This window comes from Danio aesculapii, chromosome 23 (assembly GCF_903798145.1).
Source record: "Danio aesculapii chromosome 23, fDanAes4.1, whole genome shotgun sequence".
In the NCBI taxonomy this organism is placed as follows: Eukaryota; Metazoa; Chordata; class Actinopteri; order Cypriniformes; family Danionidae; genus Danio; species Danio aesculapii.
The window spans coordinates 38,415,900-38,440,250 of record NC_079457.1 but is presented as its reverse complement, the minus strand read 5'-3'; the positions used below and the strand labels follow the sequence as shown (position 1 = coordinate 38,440,250).

The window sequence follows — 24,351 nt, the reverse complement described above, 5'->3', positions numbered from 1 at the left end:
AGTACCTGGGAACATCTACCTGTTCCCAGACTTCAGTTTTCTCTTTGTTTAACTGAATAAAGTTTTGGAAAGTTTAGTTAATTCGCTTTTAAAAAATTGCTGAATCAAAATAAACAGTCACATTAAATCCTGCACACAATGGGAGAATGCAGGAACAGACAGAAATGAAGATGGCAGGTCCGTACATTTCGCAGATAGAAATATTCTCATTATTTAGAGCGCATTGAAGAAAAGGATAAGAGGATTATCTGAATGGACAGTGATTTTACTTTTTAATAAGACAAAAAGTACAAAAGAAGCAAACGCATTACTTTAAACTTTATATACTTTGTTAATCTGTATACACAACATGTTTAGCTCTGGGGTCAGGAAGTTCTCTGAAGATTACATTGTCCTACATTCATTTATTTATTTATTTATTTATTTTTAAAGGTAAATGAAGCTTATACAGTGGGTTGTTGACTCTTCTATTAAAAGAAGAAGAAGAAGAAGAAGAAGAAGAAGAAGACCTCAGCCAGATCAGAAAAAGTAACGCAAAAGTAACAGAAAGTAACACAAAAGTAACGTAACGCATTACTTACCATAAAAAAGAACTAAGAAATGCAACTAGTTACTTTTTGGTGGAGTCAATATTGTAATGCATTACATGCAACACCGATGAACACCAACTGGAAGTGGAAGCGAAAAAATTCTAAAGGTGAGCAACTTCTTTAAAAATAACCTTTTTCTAATTATATTCTAAAATAAAATTCATTTATGGGATGCAAAGCTACATTTTTAGCATCAGTACACCAGTCATGAGTGCATTGTAACATATGCGCTGATTTCACGATCACAATAATTATTATTATCAATGTTGAAATGGTTGCACCAGTTAACATTTTTGTGGAACTAGAAAATACATTTATATGTTACATGATTATTTCCTTTTTGTCTTTGCTGTCAGTTAAATACAATTAAAAAAAGGAGTGCAAGTAATCAAGTCAACATTACCCATGGCTGTCCAGAAAGCAAACAAACACCACTAATATGTTTGTTTAGAGTCTCTGCGTCCTGCAGGATCAGCCTGACTTTCCTTGCAGCGTATTTGAGGATGAAAACGATCAGAGCGGAATAAGTAATGTGGGCTCCGCAAATCACCGCTGGCCTAAACTCTCTTTCCCAGCACATCAAGAGCAGTCCTGCAGTCCTACAGACACTGTTTTATGTGTTCTGATACATGTGTTAGAAATCAAGAACATGCACTTTCCTTTCAGACGGAGAGGACCCTTGACAGAGAAGAGGAGAATGCTTCTTTGTCTCTAATAAGATCTTGGATGATGTTCAGTCCCCTTCTGCCTGACTTTTTATGTAACTCATCATCCGCTTCGACCGGGCTCACATGTTTTACGGTATCGCACTGCCTGAGAGTGAAAAACACCATGAAAAATTACTGTAGACATTAAATATGGCATAGACTGGAGTTTGTTATCATATTGAGGACGGCCAGGGAAAGCTACATTTGTTTGAAAGGTAACATGAGAACATGATTCGGTCTACGCAGAGATGGAGAAAAACACAATTAACATTCATTTAACTCACATTCGCCTTCTGCTTCGGCCTGCGCTGGAGATATTTGTTCACAATCTTGCATCAGTCGCCTGCAACACAACAAATATGATGATTTTCACTTCAAGCAATATTTCAGCATTATTATTAATTTTTTTAGTTAAGCTATTAAAAAGCATATTATTTCCATAATTCAAATAGCTAAACCCTATTATGATGCGACATGTTGATACTTTTAAGCATAAATTAAAATAAAAACTAACCATGTCAATGATATGATGCAATAATCTGATACTTTTAAGCATGCTATGCAAAAAACTAAACCATATCAGTGTTATGATGCAATATGTTGATAATTTTAAGCATATTATTTACAAGAAAAACCACCATATCAGTGTTTTTGATGCAATTTTCTGATTCTTTTAAGTAGGGCTGCACGATATTGGAAAAATCAGATCTTGCAATATTCCAGTATTATTAAGAACAAAACCATATCAATGCAATATTTTAAATGAGCTATTAAAAAGGCATATGTTATCATTATTCAAATAGGTAAACCTTATTATGATGCAAAATGTAAATGTTATGATGCAATATTCTGATATTTTTAAGCATGTTATTCAAAAAACTAAACCATATCAGTGTTATGATGCAATATGTTGATCATTTTAGGCATTATTTACAAGAAAAACAACCATATCTGTGTTTTGATGCAATTTTCCGATTCTTTTAAGAAGGGCTGCACGATATTGGAAAAATCAGATATTGAGATGTTTTATTTTTCTGTGATAAACTTTATGATATGAACACAGTTTCACAAGATGTTTTGAATAGATCTGTTTGACAGTTTTCTGTGTAAGCTAACACTATTCAGGTACAGAAATGAAATATTCACAATGCAAAAAAAATAAATAAAATAATATTAATAATAATCTTACTTTGTCTCGTTTCTAGTCTAAATATCTCAAATTCGAAGATCAAGTAAAAAACATTGATTTGTTTTCACCTTCAGAAGAAATAAGTCAAAATAATTTAAAAAATACTTTAAAACAAGCTAAATGATCTGCCAAAGGGGTAAATCAAATAGTCTAGTTTTGCTTTAAAATGTAAATATTTGGACTTGAAACAAGACAAAAATTAAGTAAGAAAAAACTTTTTAAATTAAATAATTCTTTAATAAATAATTAAAGTCCCTATATACAACATTTCTGTGCTTTTAAGCATTTTGTTAGAAAAATAAGCCATATTATGATGCAACATTCTGCGACTTTTAGGCATAGTGAAAAATAAAACAATGGTATGATTCAACATTTTGGTGCTTCTAAGCATATTACAGTTTTTCTCAGTGGCTTTGGTGCACTTCTCACAACACTATTTACATTTTGTTGTGGGAAATGCACCAAAGCCACTGAGTAAAACTGTAACAAACACTAAACCATATCATTGCTATGATGAAATATGTTAGTACTTTTAAAGCTATTATTAAAAAACTAAAATATTATGATGCAGCATTTTGATACTTTTCGACATAATCCATGAAAAGAAAAATGTCATGGTGCAATATTTTGATCAGCGAGCTAAATAAACACAATTAGCGTTCATCTAGCTGACATTCACCTTCTGCTTCAGTGATATTCATTGATAGTCTTGCATCAGTCGTCAGGAATAAATGCACACCAGAGTGCTTAGAGTAAAGACACGTCTCATATGATGATTTTCCAAGCCCAGGGTTTGGTTGCTAAAACTGTTTGCAATTACAGATGGTCTCTTTGACTGCACTGGACAGGTCGCGCAGCTCCATGTTACATTTCCTCTGTGATTGTAAAGAGGATGTAGGTCGGGGGCTTGAAGTGGTCAGCATCTGATTTCAATTTGAAAGTGCTTATTGACAGAGCGATCTGTTTAAACTCAGCACACATGCATGAGATGTCACTCTCTCTCTGTTTCTCCCACTCAGACACACACAGTTCTGCTCCCCTGCGGGATTTAAGCAGAGCTGAATTAATGTTTCAAACTATTACAGTAAACGTGGGTTCTTTCTTTAATATTGCGTGATGAATCAGTACAATAGCATATTTGCTGTATTTATTTCTAAGTTTACTTTATTACATGTTGCTAGATCACTGTTTAACTATGTTTCAGAGATAACCTTTGAGCAGGCATGCATTTATATTATATAAATACATCAATACTGTAAACAAATATATATATATATATATATATATATATATATATATATATATATATATATATATATATATATATATATATATATATATATATATTTATAAAATATAAGCACTGTAAAACCTAAAATTCTGGTTTCAACACAATGGATTTGTTTGGGATAACATGAATAAATCCCAAACAAATTGTGTTGTTTCAGCTCATTTTAAATAAGTAGTTTGAACAAGCTGCAAATGTCATTGCTTTTGAGTGAGGCTTTATCATATTTGCTGTGTGTGTACAGTATTCATTTATGTATGCTTTATTAATGTTGCTAGATGGCTGGCTATAACTATAATATGTAAATATGTTTTGAATAATTAACCAGGCAAGTTCTGTTAATTAGGCAAGTCATTAAACAACAGTGGTTTGTTTTGTACTCAATCGAAAAGAAAGCATAAAAACTGATGAAGGTTAATAATATTGAGCCTTTTTTTATTCATGCTTTTATTCCAGCCAAACTTCAAGATAAAAGGCATTCTCAAGAAGAAAAAAAAATGTACAGGGCTCAGCACATACACACCCCTCACAAATCATAGGAAGCTATACAATATAATATTTGTACATATACATTATATTAGTCAGTACTGAAGCCAAATCTGGAGCTTATCTAACAAAATAACTTACGATAACTGTCCAAAAACTAGTACACCCAAATGTATGTTATAGAAAAATATTAAATACAAATTTTAAAAAAGAAAAAAAAAAATAGTTCTCTCTCTTTTTTTTCAATTTAGTTGAAATTTTGTAGGTTGTAATTATATATATAATTACATATATATGTAATTATATATATTCAAGCAATATATATATATATATATATATATATATATATATATATATATATATATATATATATATATATATATATATATATATATATATATATATATATATATATATATATATATATATATATATATTGCTTGAATTTAATTGTATTATCTAATCAATTTCTAAATACTAAAATACTGGTGACTAAAATATTATTTTAATAAATATATCTGTTTAACAAATCTGTTTCGTATAAATGCACCAAAATTCATTGCCTATATTTACAGAGAAATGGATAAAAATATTTATTTTCAAAATGGGGTGCACTCAGTTATGCTGAGCACTGCATTTACACTGTAAAAAATCCTTGGTTGCCTTAAAATTAAGCTGAATTTTTAATAAGTTACAATGAACTAAAAACATTTGCTGTCATGACTAATAGATCATAGAATTTTTCCCAGTGTCATATAAATAAATAAATGAATAAATAAATAAATAAATAAATAAATAAATAAATGTTACAGGAAGAATAATAATTTAGCCTTCAACTAATTATTGTTATATTTGTGCATATTTGTTTAAACAACCTTATCAATATTATTTTTTAATAATATGCTTATTTTGTGTCTAATTAACAATTTACACCATCTTCCAAATCAAGCATTTGTGATAATTGGAACACATTACTTACGTAAAATGCTGTCTAAAAATCAAACTACAAAAAAAGTTGTTGTAGATATATTTTACATATATGACCCTGGCTCGAAAAACCAGTCATTGGTGTCAATTGTTTTTGAGATTTATTAACTTTTATTATGAAAATTAAGCGTTCCATTGATGCATCCTTTGTTATATTAGATCCAGAAACAGTACAACTATTTGAATATCTGGAATCTGACAAAAATCTGAATCTGAAAAAAAAAAAAATTCTAAATACTGAGAAAACACCTTTAAATTGGTCCAAATAAAGTTCTTATCAATGCATGTTACTAATCACAATTTGAGAATTAATATACACACTCATCGGCCACATTATAAGGTACACCTTACTAGTACTAGTTTGGACCCATTTTTGCCTTCAGAACTGCCTTAATCCTTCGTGGCATAGATTCAACAAGGTACCGGAAATATTCCATATTGACGATCATATTGGCATCACGCAGTTGCTGCAGATTTGTTGGCTGCACATCCATCAGGCGAATCTCCTGTTCCACCCAAAGTTACTCTAATGGATTGAGATCTGGTAACTGCGGAGACCATTTAAGTAGAGTGAACTCAATGTCATGTTCAAGAAACCAGTCTGAGATGACATTGTGCGCTATCCTGCTGGAAGTAGCCATCAGAAGATGGGTACACTGTTGTCATAAAAGGGATATACATGGTCAGCAACAATACTCAGGTAGGCTGTGGCATTGATACAATGCTTAATTGGTACTAATGTGCCAAGAAAATATCCCCAACACCATTACACCACCACCACCACCAGCCTAAACTGTTGAAATCAGCCTTTCTATCAGCTTGAACCAGACTGGCCATTCTCCTCTGACCTCTGGCATTAACAAGGCATTTGCATACACAGAACTGCCACTCACTGGATATTTTCTCTTTTCCAGACCATTCTCTGTAAACCCTAGAGATGATTGTGCATGAAAATCCCAGTAGATCTGGCACCAACAACCATGCCACGTTCAAAGTCTCCTAAATCACCTTTCTTCCCCATTCTGATGCTCTGTTAGAACTGCAGCAGATCGTATTGACCATGTCTACATGCCTAAATGCATTAATTTGCTGCAATGCGATTGGCTAAGGTGTACCTAATAAAGTGTCCAGTGACTGTATTTACAGTATACAAAACAAATAGCAAAATGAATGAAAAAAAGAAAGCATAAAAGAGTCAACACTGCTAAAAATGATTATTACTGCACGTCCCATTCAAGATCAGTTTGACCCCATGATGACAGATTAATGTCCAGCAACCGCCTCACGCTGATAAGGCGAGTGAAATAAACACACACCTCAATCAATCAGCACACTTCTATACCACACAAAAGTCCAAAGCAAGAATGGCACCGCCTGCATCCCTCTAAACAGGGCCTGTATGGCAGGAACCGGGAGCCGATCGACTATAATCAGAGATGACCTCAGCTGGGTGATGAAGAGCGGCTTTCCTGCCCGAGTGACTGAGGCCTGAGCGGCGGCCCGTTTCGGGGACTTTCCCCCTCTCTGAACACTGAGGTGGGGTTTCCTCAGCTGGAGAACAGGCCTCGCTGTCAAATCCACTCAAACACTGAGGCGTCAGGCCCTGTGTGTGCACATACCACACGCTCAACAGGGCATTATGGGACATTCATCCTCACGGCTCTGATTCAGCGTGTCACTATTGTTTTAGCTTCACGTGACATGCAGAAATTTGTATTGATCGGACTCAGAAATGAACAGATGCTCCACAACAGTGTGTGTGAGTGTATATTTGAACAATCATTTTTGATTCAGCTGTGCTGTGAGGGTCTCTTTTATCAGTCAAGGGACAGTCCACCCAAAAGTGAACATTTACACCATATACTCACCCTCAACTGGAACAAATGGATAAATGGTGACAGAATTTTATGGAAGTTGAATGGTTAGTATATTATGATTTTTTTATGAATCAAGCATGCTGTTAAGCATAAATACACTGTAAAAAATTAAATAACATGAAAATTAAGTCGTTTTTAAGTTACTTTAACGTAATTTAGAAAGTTAATCAGGTTTCAACTTTTTTAAATTAAACAATTTTAACTTGATGATTCAAGTCAGCTTAAAATTTTTACTTCAATTTAAGGTTCAACTTAATAATTTAAAAGAGCAACGTTTTCAGTGTTAAAATGACTTGTAAATTTAAACGGATTTAACTTAAAATTTTAAATGAGCAACGTATGCTTTACAGTGAATAATAATCAGAGATGCACTGAATACAGTGTTAAAATGACTTGTAAATTTAAATGGGTTTAACTTAATTTAAAAAGAGCAACGTTTGATTTACAGTGTATTCAGTGCATCTCTGATTATTATTCAGTGTTAAAATGACTTGTAAATTGAAATGGGTTTAACTTAATTTTAAATGAGCAACGCATGATTTAGAGTGTATTCAGTGCATCTCTGATTAATATTCAGTATTAAAATGACTTGTAAATTTAAATGGGTTTAACTTAATTTTAAAAGAGCAACGTATGCTTTACAGTGTATTCAGTGCATCTCAGATTATTATAATTCCTTTTTTAAAAATCAGACCAATCAATAATTTCTTGCACTGGACCAAAAATGATGTATAAACAAAAATGGAAAACGATTTTTTTAAGGGCCCTTTAGTTTTGCATCATTTTGCCTTAATGTACAATGTGCGTGACATTTGTGTGTGCATGTGTGAAGCTTAATCTTTAAAAAGTGTTTAATACTTTAAGCCAAATATTATTGATCGTTTTACAGCAAATATTTGTAATTTAAACAATGTGAACGTTTGAAGTTCATGTTCTATAAAAGAAAATGCAGGTCAAAATGAACTTAAAGGGATAGTTCACAAAAAAAGAACATTTACTCATGATTTACTCACCATCAAGTGGTTCCAAATAATTATACATTTCTTTTCATGTAGAAAACAAAAGATATTTTGAAGAAAGCTGAAAACCTGTAACCAGTGACTTCTATTTTAGAGAAAAACTAATACTATGAAAGTCAAAGATGCAGGTTTCCAGTTTTCTTTATCAGATTACCCTCCTTTGTGTTCAACAGACGAACAATACTCAAACAGATTTGGAACAAGTGAAGAGAGAGTAAATAATGATTTGGGTGAACAATCCCTCTAAGAGGATGTAAAATTAATATAAATGTCATTTCATTTGATATTTTGTCATCTAAAACAGTTTTCAATGTTTTAAATACCACAAATATCCTTGCCTGTGGTTTCCCATCTAAAAAATATAAAATGCGCCTACACAGATTATCGCATGAAAATCTAACTTGTATATATATTTTTTACATTTGTAATAGTGATGGGTTTATAATATCGAAAAAAATATTCAATTCCTAATAGGTTACACTGCATTTTTCTATTCGTAATGCAACTGTATATTAACAGGGCATTATATGACATTCACGCTCACAGCTCTGATTCAGCATGTCACTATTGTTTTAGAGTCACGGAACATGCTGAAATCTGTATTGATCGGAATTAGAAACGAACAGATGCTGCACAACAGTCGAAAAAAGAATGTGCAATATTTTCTACTTCAACATTTTTGATAGCTATATTTTGTGTCTCTGGCTTATTACATTTCCTTAATTTGAAAGCTTACTAAATGATTAATTTGACTATGAATCAAACAGGCTAATGAACTGATTTTATACATATTCTAAAAGATACTTCTAATGTATAATAAAAAAAAACAAAATGTCTTGCACTTATTTGAAAGTAAAATGTAAAAGTGTACATCTAAATCCCTTTTTAGCAACATTGAGCCATAATGTGTGTACACAATCTGAGCCAAACTGCATCACTGTTTTTATTCCATCACAACATTGTGAAAGCCTAAGTTAGGTCATAATATTTACTAAAAGCAGGTCAATAAGGATCTAAAGATGATGTAAAATAAAAATATCAAGTACCACAGACCCTAAATAAGATTATGCTTGCATGATGACCTCTATTCTAACATGTAAAGGACATCCATTTCCTTTTTTATACAAAACCAAATTTATTGGAACTATTTATACAGTGATTGTTTTTTAATCTAACTAGATCAATAATTTATTTTAATTGTATTAAATCATATTTGTATATAATAATAAATTCATATTTTCATTATTATTATTACTTTATTATTGTTTTTACTGTCACTGGTGTTGTTATATTACATTTTATTATAACATTATTATAATTATTGTAATATATATTAATTAAAGATTTATATTTATTTATTACTAATGGTTTATTTATCTCAATTTTAAAGAAATACGATGTTTTAATGAGACTTTATTAAACTATTATAATAGTTTTAACAGATTTTTATTTTATTGTTTAGTTTGAAGGGGTATTTTGTCATCATTTACTCACTTGTTACAAACCTTTATGAGCTTCTTTCGTCTGTTGAACAAAAAAGAAGACATTTTGAAGAAAGCTGAAAACCTGTAACCACTAACATCTATCTTATACTTTCCCCCTACCATTGGATGACACTGGTTTTCAGCTTTTTTTCAGAATATATCATTTTGTTTTCAACAGAAGAAAGAAAAGATTTGGAACCACTTAAAAGCGAGTAAACGGTGAGTAAATTAAAAATGTTAGTTGAACTGTCCCTTTAATGTGTTTTCTTCAAACATTTCCACAGACTCCTTAGCACTCCCTTGTGGCCCCTGTTTAAAAACCATTTGTCTAATCGATGCAAGGACATTCATAAACGCAATTTGGTTTAGGTTTCCAAAAAGTTCATAACTTTTGTTACAATAACGCCCTCTACTGATTAATCCAGTCTCTGTTAAACTAAAAGCTGCTGAAACAACACAAAGTATGCAAAATCATACTGTCACATGTTATTATCATAATGTTATACAAGTTTACTGTATTCATTGCTTCATTGTTTTTTTTTTGTTTTTGTTTTATAAAGAAAAGACCCTTTAATTAAATTAAATTCAATTAACTGACTTGAGCAGCCTAAAAAAAGCTGTCTATAAAATGCTCTTGACTAACCATAAGTGTGCTCAGATTATATGAAAGGTAAAGTTTTTAAAAATGTATTCATTTTTGTAATACAAACAAGTACTGAAACGAGGTACTGTATGTTGAATTATTCATTAAAATAAGGAAATGTTTGCAACATAATAGCAAAATGTAATAATATAGACTCAAATGATTTATTTAATTCTGTGAAAAGTTATTTAGCCTATGAATTTAACTTGTTATCTATTATAGTGTATGTATATGAATGATTGTGTATGGATGTTTCCTAGTACTGGCTTGCAGCTGGAAAGGCATCCGCTGAGTAAAACACAGTATATGCTGGATAAGTTAGTGGTTCATTCCACTGTGGCGACCCATAAAGGGACTAAGCCGAAAAGAAAATTAATGAATAATATAATATAATATAATATAACATAATATAATATAATATAATCCCTTTATGGATGACGAATACAGTTTTGGAGTACGACAATTGCAGTTGTCAAATAATTTAAAAACTCTGTAATTCGTGTTAGAACTGCATTGTTTCCTTAATAACCTATAGTTGTTATTGTTTTGTTTTTGTTACACCAAACTGGCTGCTTGCTTCTGTGGTGAATAAACTCCACTCCCCACAACACCCTGCTTCGAAACAGAAACTATGAGCTCATTTTCGCGAATCGATTCTTACGAATGAACAAATCAGTGATGATTTTTGTTAATGTCATCACGTGACCAAACGACAGCTCTATGGCATAAAATAGTTTTAGAAAATCAAAACTTTAATAGTTAACCTTTTGTTTAACTATCACATGTGTTTATTTTAATTCACATTGACCTAGTTAGTTAGTGGCCCACAAGCATAGACATATCCTGAAACATTTTTGACTTTTATGTTGACAATTCCCACAGAAACATATGACCAGGAACGTTGAAGTACACAATGAATGACTTACCTTTCACCCCATTTGGTCACTCAAAATGATTACCAGCTTAATTTTCTTTCATTACGAATTCAAAAGTCTGGAAAAGATGATGTTCTTGAATGATTTTCAAATGAATTGGTGAGTTGTTGACTCGAGAAGCACAGTTACTGATTCAGTCTCGTCCGTAAACGAATTCATGAAGAGATTCATGTGATTCTTTAAAATGATTCGACTCTAAAGAACAACTCGCTCGCGAATCAACCATCCAACAACAGTCGAGAGCGGAGAGAAAGGCAGTGGATTCACCTCATTCTGCCACTAAAAGAGACACACACAGAGAGAGACGGGCGCATTTTCACACATAAATGGAGGCTTGGCCACCGGGCGCCATCAAACAGCCCTAAACCTGCAAACATGGTGAAGGACCAAGAAGTGGAGCGCATCGCCAAGAAGCTGGACAAAATGGTGCACAAAAAAAACACCGTAAGTGTGACACATTTTTTTCTGTAACGTCAGCATCTGATGATAAGAATAAAACAGGCAGGAGAAAATTGTTGATTCGATCCACGCGTTCTTTCATGTTTGTATTCGTTAAACCAGCATGAGACTAGTTGGTGTGTGTGATTATCACCTGTTTCATCCTATTCCAGACTACCGCCCGGTGTGCTCTCATTGGTCAGTCTCCATTGACAAGCACTCATTCGTTTTTTTACTCTCATGTTTGAAGCGTTTGTGTGTTGTGATGAGCTGGCAGCTGGTTGTTCTCCAAATTTCTCCAGCGCTAACAAAAGACTCATTTATCCAGTACTTCACACAAGTCAGTCCCAGTTTCGTCCCCAAAACACAGCATTTATGTACAGGTTGTCTGTGTTTATATGTAAACCAAGCTATAGTTGAAGAAGCTAGTGTTTACTTACGCATTTGAGAAGTTGTTGTAGTAATTGTTTACTAAGTTTGTTTGTTTCTCACCTCCTCGTGTTTTTATGGTTAGGATGGTGCCATTGACCTGCTTCAGGAGCTGAAGAACATGCAAATGTCTTTGGAGACCCTACAGGTATCTATATAGACTGCAGAAAGCATCTGTGGGAAGAGCGTCTGCTATGCTTGATTATATAATCAACTCTTTTCTTTCTGTCAGGGAATCCCCAGCCTGGGGTCTGATTGGCAAACTGTTATTACTGAAAATTCAGCATAAAATATCTGAATGAATTAGTTCGGCCCAATCCCAAATTTAGGATAGGATGTTGAAATCTCAAGCAAATTCTCATAATCCAGTCATAAAAATGTAATCAACTCTATAGACCATTTCAATGTGGTAATGTCATTGACCCAAAGAACATTTCCTGCTTATCATCAAATTATTTCATTACTGTAACAACATCAGTGATGTAAAGTACAAATTACAAATACTCAAATTACTATAATTGAATAGTTTTTTCTCAGGAATTGTAATTTACTAGGTAATTGAGTAAATTTTTAGTGCTTTATCTGTACTTTTACTCCACTACTTTCCTTCAACCTGCAGTCAGAATTTAAATGTTTCTTGTCTATGGGGATTGGCTAAGTAAAAAAATCCTGTGATTCCTGTCCAAATCAAATCATACATAGAAAAGTAAATCGCATCATAGGGAACAACCTCAAGACATGGACGCTTTATTAATGCAGAAAACCGTTAGAAAGTATTAAGTGTTCTAGATGATGTCCAAAATCTTTACTCAATGACCCAGAGGCTGTTTAGACTGTCACTGATGAGAAGATGAAGGGTATTTACTGTATGATGACTGAAATTTCCAAATGGAGTTAAAAAAAAAATCACTAAATGCACTACAGAATGTTACGTTTGCACACACACAAATTGCATGTAAATGCATCAGCTTTTCACAGAGTAAAGCTGCAGTCACACTGCACTTTTCTCCCCATGAACTTCCATTCATAAGCTTGCAAATGCGTCAGACCGGAAACGCAAGATCGTGCGACAAGTTTCACAGTTTGCTGCATTGAAAAGTTCAAGCTTTGTGAACTCTGACCTGCGAAATCACATCACATGATTGAAATTCGCAGATCAAAACATGACCTCCCTGGACAGAAATTTAAAACATGCACCAATTGCTCACTTTTTAATGTCTAATAATCTTGTTTAATCCCGCCCATTTTCAGTTCGCCGTTCAACAGAATTTTGCACGCACAAACTCTAGTGTGACCGCAGCATAATCATCCATTCTCACTACTCTTGAGTACTTTTAAGAGGACTACTTTTTACTCATACTTTCAGTAATGTTAACAACAGATACTTTTACTCTACTTGCACTACATTTTCGGGCAAGTAATGGTACTTTTACTCAAGTATGATTTTTCAGTAGTCTTTCCACCACTGAGCAAGAGGCAATTCAAATTAAACTTAATGTTAAAACAGCTATCATAACCTTATTTATCAGTATGTGGACATATTTGGATTCACGGAAGCTATAAAAATTTGAAAATGTAAAACAGGAAATGCGTTGGGACCACTGTTTTTGCAAAGAGAATGGTCTATAGTGTCATGCATTTGGCAATTTTTAGGATGTTTAAATGAAATGTAGCACTGCACACCTAATCCATCCTGCAGACTGATGTCACCCCTCAAACAGACAAGTGCTATTTATTTAGGCCATTTTTACCTTGATTTGGATAAAAAGCACACAACAGAGCAATTTGCATAAATTAAACTTCATTGCAATGTGCTTCCATTTCCAGTGCACTCTATGATTTCAATTTAGTATCAGCCATGTTTTTTTTTTTTGATTTATGATTTAATCATATTGCTTATGTTACATATTGCAAACACTGGGTCAAAATAGTCACAGTTTATTTACTTCAATTTTATTTTAATATTTATTTCACCATACATTATCAAATGGCCTAAACAGTCAGTGTATTTTATTTCAGTTGAGGTATTTTAAACAAATGAATATGAGAAATAACTGCAAACAAAAATATAATGCATTATCTCCACTGGCTTGCTTGATTTGGGACTTGTGGAGCTGCGCATCGGTGGATTTGCTCTTCAGTGTTTGGACTTTCAGCTGTGAAATTAAACCACACTGAACTAAACTGAACTTTAACTGTGAAAAATAGACTGACACAATTTCAATTTACTAGAACTTCTATGTTAAGCTGCTTTGACATAATCTACACTGTAAAAAGTGCCATACAGATAAACATTAATTGAATTTAATTGATTTTTACAAGCATTTATTTGTATAATATTTATTTTATTTCAGTTAGAGTTTGTTTTAAGTGATGAGCAAAATACTTACTGTTTTTTTTTATTGTAAAACTCCTGAGATGGATTTAGTCAATGTGGATGTAGGTAATGTGCAGACAAACAGCCCTTATTGGTCCCTGAGGAGAAATTAAAACACAACAGAGCATCTTGTGCAGAAGGAAATACCCCAGAGATCTGACTTTGTCTTTCTAAATCAGTCATTTAAAACGGTAGTTTATCAAGACAATATGATATTTTAATATTAGCTGTTTTAAAGCAGAAGTCTGATCAGTTAGTCAGAGCATGATATTTAGATATTGGGTGCTGGTTATTTATGCAAACTGTATATAATGAGCTGCAATGTATCAGAACAGTCAAGTATTCAATGTTTTGTAATAGATGTGATCTTTTCACTGTAGTCGACTCGGATTGGGATGTCAGTAAATGCGGTGCGGAAGCAGAGCTCAGACGAAGAGGTGCAAACTCTGGCCAAATCACTTATCAAGGCCTGGAAGAAACTGCTGGGTACTGCTTTTACTCTCACACAGCCTTAAAGAGACCGTGAATAATGCTAAAAGATGAAGACTGACAAGTTTCATTTTGCTTTTCTGCATTTATTGTGTTTATAATAATTATGTTGGCTATGTTGGAGAGCAGAACATACTAGTTTAATTTGATTCAGCGGCATTGTTTACTACTGTATTAGAATTATGCTGATTTCAGTTGCTGAAAAATGATCAATAATGCATGTTTTGGCTGAAAAAAAAACACATTTATACAAATCAAGCAGAACAGAGCCTACTAAAGTCAGTTAGTCAATTTTTTTATTCTTATGCTTACTAATTTCTTCTCTATATGATTTAGCAGCTTATCTGTGGTTTATACAGCGTAATCAAGCTCAGTAGTACATAAATAATGCTCAGTAGTAGTTTCATACAATATATGTTGTTTACATTTGAATATTTCCATCATGGCCTCACATTCAAGAAACTGATGAAATCATGAATTAAGTGAAAGTGTTAAAGCAGGACTGTGTATCTTTATTTCGGTAGATGGTTCAGAGGGTAAACCAGAAGAGAAGAAGAAAGAAGAATCGCCTCTCCAGTCCTCGTCTTCTAAAGACTTTCCTGGATCCAGTGACACCAGGTGTGTAGGGTCTCTTTCATATTGACATGATACCATCATGCAGTTAATGCAGATTTGTCGGCTGCACGTCCCAAAGGTGCTCTACTGGTTTGAGGTCTGGTGACCGTGGATGCCATTTGCGTACAGTGAACCAGCTTTGGGTTTGAGAAAAGCTCATTATAAATAAAATGTATTATTATTATTAACTCATTGTCATGTTAAAGAAACCAGTCTGAAATGATTCATGCTTTATGACATGGTGCATTAAGTAAACATAAGATGTGTACGCTGTGGTCTTAAAGGGGTGGACATGGTCAGCAGTAATACTCAGGTAAGCTGTTGATACAAAGCAGGTTGGATCCACAGTTTCATGTTGTTGATGCCAAATTCTGACCCTACCATTCGAATGTCGCAGCAGAAATCAAGACTCATCAGACCAGGCAACGCTTTTTCAGTCTTCTGTAAACCTTAGAGATGGTTGTGCGTGAAAATCCCAGTAGATCAGCAGTTTCTGAAATATTCAGACCAGCCCGTCTGGCACCAACAACCATGCCACGTTCGAAGTCGCTTAAATCACCTTTATTTCCCATTATAATGCTTGGTCTGAACTGCAAGATCGCCTTGCTGCAATGTGATTGGCTGATTAGAAATTTGCATCAATGAGCAGTTGGACAGGTGTACCTAATAAAGTGGCTGGTGAGTGATTTAGTAGAATTTAAGAATGCGTAGCTTTTTGCACCCTTGTGCCTAAGCATACATCACAGCAGTGCTGATATACAACCAGCTGCATTGCAGTGGGACGAGTATGAAATTGTTTGTATACATTACAAGCAAACATTTAGTACACTCAGTTTTGTGTATGTCTTTTATTATGATGCATGTTTTTAATCAGTTTTCTAAAAATGTTATACGTTTTTTCCTCTTGTCTAGTAACAAACCAGAGACACCAAAAACTCCCACCACCCCAGTCACCCCTAAATTTACTATGTTCCCACCTGCCCCGGTCACCACGGACAGTGTGCGCACCAAATGCAGAGAGCTACTGGTGGCAGCCCTGCAGACTGATGGTGAGTCTTGAAACAACTGAAAGCATTGTAAAAGCTGTTTATTTATTTACTTACCATTACTCAATCATTGAAATTAAGGGAATGCTGAAATTAAGTGTTATAAATATGACTATAAGAGAAGATCTGGTAGTATTTCTAGTTCATGTTGACATTTAAAAAAAATCCTGTAGTTCAAATTTAATTTGATTTGAATGGTTTTACTATATTCCATTTGTTTACTCTCTATATATTATTTTTATAATTCAATTTTAATTATTTAATATTTAGAAATAAAGTTTCTTCACAGTGGTCATGATTATTGGTTTTGACTAAGTCAGTTTACTCCAATGATTTATCCCAAATTATTGGATTTTAAAATGGTTATTCACCCAAAACTAAATATTGTAATTTTTCTTCTTCTGTTGAACACAAAAGAAGATATTTTGAAGACAATTTGAAACTTGTAACCACTGACTTTATTAGTATTTTCAGCTTTATTTAAAATCATATTTTGTGTTCAGTGGACTAAATAATACTTTAAAAAGGTTAGGAACTACTTGGGCAAATTTAGCATATTTGTAAAGTATGTGATTTTGTCATGTATTTATAATAAAGTACATTTTAAAATAAATATATTTAACCTACATAATTTGTTGCAGGCCATTATGACCTGTAAGAGTCACATACATAATATTGTCTAGGTCAGTGTTTCCCAACCCTGTTCCTGGAGGCACACCAACAGTACATATTTTGGATGTCTTCCTTTTCTGACCCATTAACTTCAGGTGTTGGAGTCTCTTCTGATGTTATGATAAGTTGATTCAGGTGTGTTTGATTAGGGAGAGGTTGAAAATGTGTACTGTTGGTGTGCCTTCAGGAACAGGGTTGGGAAACACTGGTCTAGGTAATGCACATAGTTTTTAGAAACATCAACACAGTGTCCAGTATAAGTGGGTACACCCCGCACACCTCACAGCCCATCTGTTTTTTTGTTCTCTAAAAATATAGGATTTATATTTCTATAGAATGCCATACAATGATATATTTATGTATATACAATTAAGAGATAGATACAAAATGTAAAATTTATTTAAAATGTTGAAATTTATAAATTAAACTTATTTGCAACCTCTCATTTGAATTTAGTGTAAACAAATGATCATTCTATTCCTAATGATGTTCAGTGAACAAGCAATTTTTGGTGTGTACAGATGTGTGCATTTATTCTAAGAGAAACAGCCTTTAAAAAAATGTTGCATGCGTTTTGTTCAGGTCATGTATGGAGGATCTGTAGGTGTCAAAGTTGTAGGTGTATGAAGTTCTGTTATACTATATTATATATTGTGTCAAGAAAATGTAAAGATTTTTCCATTGCATAGCTGTATGTTGTTGTTGTTATTATTATTATTATTATTTTATTTTATTATTATTATGTTTTTTTGTTGTTATTATTTTTATTATAATTGTTTTTGCTTGCTTCATGGAAATTATGTGTATATTCTCAGGTGATTACCAGACGATTGGAGCAGACTGTGAACACATGGCGGCACAGATCGAAGATTATATCCTTCACATCAAAAGCTAGTGTTGTAGGGCTGGTAGTCGTAGTGTTGAAGACCATTTCCATGTGCATTTTGTCAGTAAAGCCAGATCTGCTTAATCTCCAGAATGTGCTTTCAGATTGAGCAACAATTACTTGTAGTCGTAGTTCATCAGACAAAATCAAGTTCAAAATCAATTTAATCAGACGATGGGGAAATTAAGGTAATCATGCTGTGATTATTATTGAATTTTAGCTTAAATGCCACACATTTAACATTTAATACCATATTAATGTTTTAACACCACACTCACATCATAACATCGGTTTAAAAATAACTAAAATGTTAATAATATAAGTCATGCTGAATCAGTGAATCCAGTTAAATCTTTTGTTTATAATGTAAGGTTATGGGAATTTCTTGGGTTTCTTCTTTGTGGGTATTTGGAGTTTCGGCAACCTCTGGTCTTTTGGAGGAGATTTACTACTGATCATGGAGCTATTGACAAATTTAATTTTGATTCATCCCAGCTCTGTAATGTTTTTTTTTTTTTTTTATGTCAGGATTCATAATTAGCATGCAAAATAAGCCAAATAATATTAGCACAGGATAACTTCTTAATAATAATAAATACGGCAATGTTTTTGTTTCACTTTCTACCAAAGAATTTTAACGCACTTTTCTCTTTGCAAATTTAAAAGAGAAATTATTTCAGCTTAAAATTGGCATTCTTCAACAATGTCAAATAATACAACTGTACTTCCTTGACTGGTCTCCGTGATGCACATATCTATCAGGAGTTCAAATCCACCGACATGAAGTACAAGACCAGATTGAGGAGTCGCATCTCCAACCTAAAGGACCAAAAGAACCCAGACTTGCGGCGAAACGTCCTGTGTGGAAACATCTGTCCCGAGCGTATCGCCAGCATGACTGCAGAGGTTCGTTTGGATTTGATTTTGGCTCAGAAAGTGTTAAATAGCAGCCCTGTCTCTAGAGGACGTGAAGTGTGTTTGTGTTAATTGCGTGTTTGGCAGGAGATGGCAAGCCCTGAGCTGAAGGAGATCAGAAAGCGCTGACCAAGGAGTCCATTCGAGAGCATCAGCTCTCCAAAGTGGGCGGAACAGAGACTGACATGTTCGTCTGTGGAAAATGCAAGGGCAAGAACTGCACTTACACTCAGGTATGCTGTAACAGCAGCTAAAGACACTTTTATAACCACAGATGTTTATACTTGGTTTCATTGTATAAACGACTATTAATTTGACGAGGACACACAAGAATTTATACTCTTCAAGAAACATTATCACCAAAAATTTAAATTTACTACTAATTTGATCAATTTTAGACCATCCAAGATGGTGACATTTTTCTTTTCTTGAGTAGAGCATTAAAAAAGATTTTTAGCTAAACTGTAATCTTGATTAGTCAACGGCTACCAGCATATTAAGCATGAAATAAAGCACACACAGTTAAATCAAATTTATAGCCATTACTCGTGATGATGCATTGATCTATAGCTCAAGAAGATTTTTTTTCTAGATATCTTGCTCACATTCCAGCTTAAAAAAAGATACAACTGTATTAACCAAAACAAATCCAAATTTCATGTATAAAAGGGCACCTATGATGAAAATCAACATTCGGACAGTAGTTCAGAACTGTGTGTAGGTAAAGTGTGTCCACAGAACTTTTTTTTTTTGCAAAGAAACTGGGATTAAAACATGTTACAAGTCTTTGTGATCCAGTTGCACCTCAATACTTAATTGTATAAGTTAAAATTTTTTTTAAAACAGAGCATGTTTGTAATAAAAACAGTAAAATCGCTACTTAATTCTTAACCGCTATAATCACCACGGCCGCATGGTGTCAGTAAACGCGCATATGTGTGTACTGCAAACAGTGTTTGTGTGAGACTTATCGTTTCAGAAAGGCTTGAATAAACTCCACCACAAATACATGAAATAAGCTTACTTGCCACTTTTTGACGAATGACAAATGACGAATGACCTTATTTCAGCTTCATCCGTTTCTGTTTATATCACTGACTGCTGTTTATCTGATGTACATAGTCCTCAGACACTGAAATGGGCAGATTATACATTATATAATAAATAATCTGATGGGTATTTTGAGCTGAAACTTCACAGACACATTCTGGAGACACAAAAGTCTCATTATACATCTTGTAAAAGGAGTAAAATAGGTGCTCTTTCAATACAAATCGGAACCATGGTCATTGCCATTAGTGCATGAAGAAGCACCGGCTTTTTTCTTTCTTTTTTATTAATTAGGCTAATCAAAATGCTATCAAATTAATCTAAAAATACTGTGATAATCTTAATCTTATATTTATTGATTTTTTTTTTATTGTTATTTTAAAATTTCAAATGGCTTGCTATTTACTAACATCATATGGATAAACATGAGCTAGAAATTGCCTCATCGTATTTTTCATAACTTATATGTTAACACGGCACTTTTTTAACTAAAACCCAAATGCCTTTCAAGCAATTTGCCAATTACAAAGCAGTGTTGTTTTGAAGGCTTAAAGTGCAAGTTTTTGAAAACGATACTGTTGTCTTGTCAAAACAATTATGAACGTGGTGTAATATGCATGTCTATTACATCTGTATAAACTGGATCTGCACATATGCGGACATTTGTAGTAAATAATTATGAAATTGTATACATTTATTTATTGCTACAGGACCATATTTTTTTTTTAACAAAGTGACATCACCCTCTACTGCATGGGTGTCAAACACAGTTCCTGGAGGGCCGCAGTTCTGCACAGTTTAGTTCCAACCTTACTCAAACACACTTACCTGTAAGTTTCAAACAGGCCTGAAGGACTTAATTAGTTTAGAGCTGGAACTAAACTGTGCAGAGCTGCGGCCCTCCAGGAACTGGATTGACGCATGTGCTCTACTGGCTTGATATGCATGTAGCCTTTTTAGTCATTTTCACAGATTGATGTGAATGGGAATAGTTTTGACAACATGTTGTCTGTATGTAATAAAGGATATGCAAAGCCGCACTGTAAAAGAGAAACCAGGATAGATCAAGTTTCTAAAACTCAAACAGCCCCATATTTTGTGCTCGGAGCAAATTTATACAAGTCTTTGATTCACTCGCACATCTGAAAGCAAGGGAGTGGGCTTAATCTGCACTGAAGCATGTAAGGAGCAGGAATGTAATGCTATTCTCTCTACAGGTCCAAACACGCAGCGCTGATGAACCCATGACCACCTTCGTGCTGTGCAACGAGTGTGGAAACCGCTGGAAGGTAAGAATCCCCTTACGCTCCTGCAAGACCACCAGTCACTGGGTGACATGAATTATATCTGGAGTTATAATGACTGAAAAATGCCAATGCGTTTTTACATGTTTTTACAGTTGAAGTCAGGATTATTACTCCCCCCCCCCCCCCCCTGTTTATCTTTGCCATGATGACCGTAAATAATATTTTATTAGATATTTTTTACAGCTTAAAGTGATATTTAAAGGCTTAACTAGGTTAACTAGGCAGGTTAGGGTAATTAGGCAAGTTATTGTATAACGATGGTTTGTTCTGTAGGCTGTCGAAAAAAATATAGCTTAAAGAGGCTAATAATTTTGTCCTTAAAATGGTTTTCAAAAAATTAATAACTTTACATTTTATTCTAGCCGAAATAAAACAAATAAGACTTTCTCCAGGAGAAAAAATACTATCAGACATACTGTGAAATTTTTCTTGCTCTGTTAAACATCATTTGGGAAATATTTAAAAAAGAAAAAGAAATTAAAATTCAAAGGGGGTCTAATAATTCTGACTTCAACTGTACATGTACATTGTTTCTTTTTGGTACAGTCTAGCCACATGATGGCACTATTTACTCAGCATACTCATAAACCACTTGCATAAAGTTAACTTGCATAAATTGACTATGAAGGAATAATCAATTTATTTGTTTAATTTTTATTTATTTATTTTATGTTGATTTATTATATTTATTTTTATTTATTTTTACTTTTTTCCAAAAATTTTCTTTTTTAAAGTGCGAAAAATATTGGATGCAGTATGTAGGGCAGATTGTGGTTTGCGTTCACTAAGTTTATATCAAGGGTTTTTAGTTTTACTTCATAATAATCTTTTTTTATTTTTTATTTCTTAGTCCTGATTCACAAAACGCGAACCATGTTCACCTGAGAGTATGAAACGTCCAGCAATCAGTCAATCACACAATACGAGAGTCAATTTGATTAATTTCTCACCATAGGGAGTGAGTGATTAACTGAAAGATTAAGAGATATAACTCACTGAAAGGACTTTAAATGAATGTGTTGCTGCAAATGTTTAAGAAGGTACAATAACTTAAAGAAAATATTCTTGTATGTTGTGAAACATGTTTACAAGACTCATGTTAGCTTTTTTATTAAATGAAATGTATATGTAAAAATTTAAACGTAAATTTTTACTTAAAGCTATTACCAATATTAATTGACAATTTGAAACTCTTTGAACTTATTACATTCAAATATAATAATACCTGCAGCTGTTTATTATATATATATATAAATATATAAATATATATAAATAAATAAATAAATAAAATAATCAGCTGCAAGAATTATTATATTTAAATGTAATAAGTTCAAACACGCATACATACATACATACATACACTATATATATATATATATATATATATATAAAACAGGCTTAACATAAATAAACAGAACAGAAATAAAGACGGCAGAACCTTACATTTCTGTGATGAAAATATTCTCATTATTTTGAGCGCATTGAAGAAAAGGAAAAGAGGATTATCTGAATTAACGGCGATTTTACTTGTTAATAATACAAAAAGTACAGACGTAGCAAACGCATTGCTTTAAACTTTCATTAATCTGTATAAACACCATATACTGTACGACTCTGGGTTCAGGAAGTCCCAAGAAGATAACCTTGTACTACATTTAATTATTTTTTTTGCAAGGTTTAAAAAAAAAAAAGAAGAAAAAAAAACCCTGCAAGTTCTGAAAGAGATTAAGCCTCAGCCAAGTCAGAAGAAGTATAATGCAAAAGTACCTAAAGTAACGTGATGCATTACTTACCATAAAAAGTAACCAAGTAACTCAACTAGTGAGTTAGTTTGGGGAGTAACTCAATACTATAATGCATTACTTTTCTAAAGTAACCTTTCCCAATACTGGGGGTGAAAACATACTGTAGGTATGCCACTTCCTATGCAAACCTTGTCTATAAACAACAAACTTGATGAGAGTGTGCAACTGTTAGTAAACTCTTAAGTAAATATACAGTATTTAACCTAAATATTGACTCAAGTCAATTAAGACATTTTCCATCTTTTAATTTTTTCTTTAAGATCTTGCCTTTTTGTTAGTTGGTTAGCGTGTTAAGCATTATTATCTTTAAATTAGCTATATTTATTCTGTCTTTCTCTCTCTTCCTAGTTTTGTTAAAGGCTACAGTGAGCAGGATTCTTCATATGAAGGGATAACCTGAATTCTCAGTGTAAGGAAGAACTTTTTTTTTTTTTCTTTTGAGAAAAAAAATCTAATGTCTTTTGTATACATTCGTTTTCATAGCTTTGTAATATATAATGAGTGTTGCTATTGCGGAATCACTTTCTGTATTTTTCTTTTTTCTTTGTTTTTTTTTTTTATTTACTGGTGTAATATCATTGCCTTTCATGCACTGCCCATAGTTTAGACCTAATAAGTCAGCTGGCTTGTTCAGTCTTGCTTTGCCTTTTGATAGCGCTTGTGCCTTTTTTTTTTCTATGAGTGCCAAGTAATTGCTAAAAAAAGAGAATTTGTACACAATCATACTATATATATTTTTTTGAACGTATGCTTTTCATATGTATATGCAGTTTATGCACTTCACGGATGATTTATTTAACCAAATCTTGAAATGTTGGTTGCTTTTTTCCAGAGGTTAGGAAGTCTTAAAGGATTATGGTTAATATTTGAGCCTCAAGGTAGGCGCTAGTTTGCTTCTTGTAGACAAGGAGAACATGTAGAATATGATTGAAGGTTCATATGTATTGTATGAATAGTTGGACTGTTTTGTCTCAGTAAATTTGGCTAGAAATATTTTGGCTTCAGTGTGCTTATTTATATTTTTTAGCATTGCAGTTTCAAACACCATATAGGCCTATTTCTTTTGGTGAAAGTTGATTGGACAACACAAGCAGTCAAAATTAAAATAAAAAAAACT

General features: G+C 33.1%; 1 protein-coding gene and 1 long non-coding RNA gene across 2 annotated transcripts; one reads left to right on the top strand and one right to left on the bottom strand.

Annotated features, from left to right (window-relative positions):
* Positions 1-873: 873 nt before the first annotated feature.
* On the bottom strand, positions 874-11,398 carry LOC130217138 (uncharacterized). Its single transcript, XR_008835856.1, has 3 exons — positions 11,197-11,398; positions 1,582-1,640; positions 874-1,403 (listed from the first exon to the last, which is right to left on the bottom strand). It is a non-coding gene; the product is annotated as an uncharacterized LOC130217138 (long non-coding RNA).
* A 2-nt stretch (positions 11,399-11,400) lies between these two features.
* tcea2 (transcription elongation factor A (SII), 2) lies at positions 11,401-24,227 on the top strand. Its single transcript, XM_056449174.1, is given in 11 exon segments — positions 11,401-11,649; positions 12,158-12,220; positions 14,830-14,935; positions 15,463-15,556; positions 16,466-16,602; positions 18,087-18,148; positions 18,914-19,063; positions 19,160-19,193; positions 19,196-19,305; positions 21,340-21,411; positions 23,583-24,227. Coding segments are annotated over 11 exon segments (906 nt in total). The 5' UTR covers positions 11,401-11,580; the 3' UTR covers positions 23,592-24,227.
* Positions 24,228-24,351: the final 124 nt, after the last annotated feature.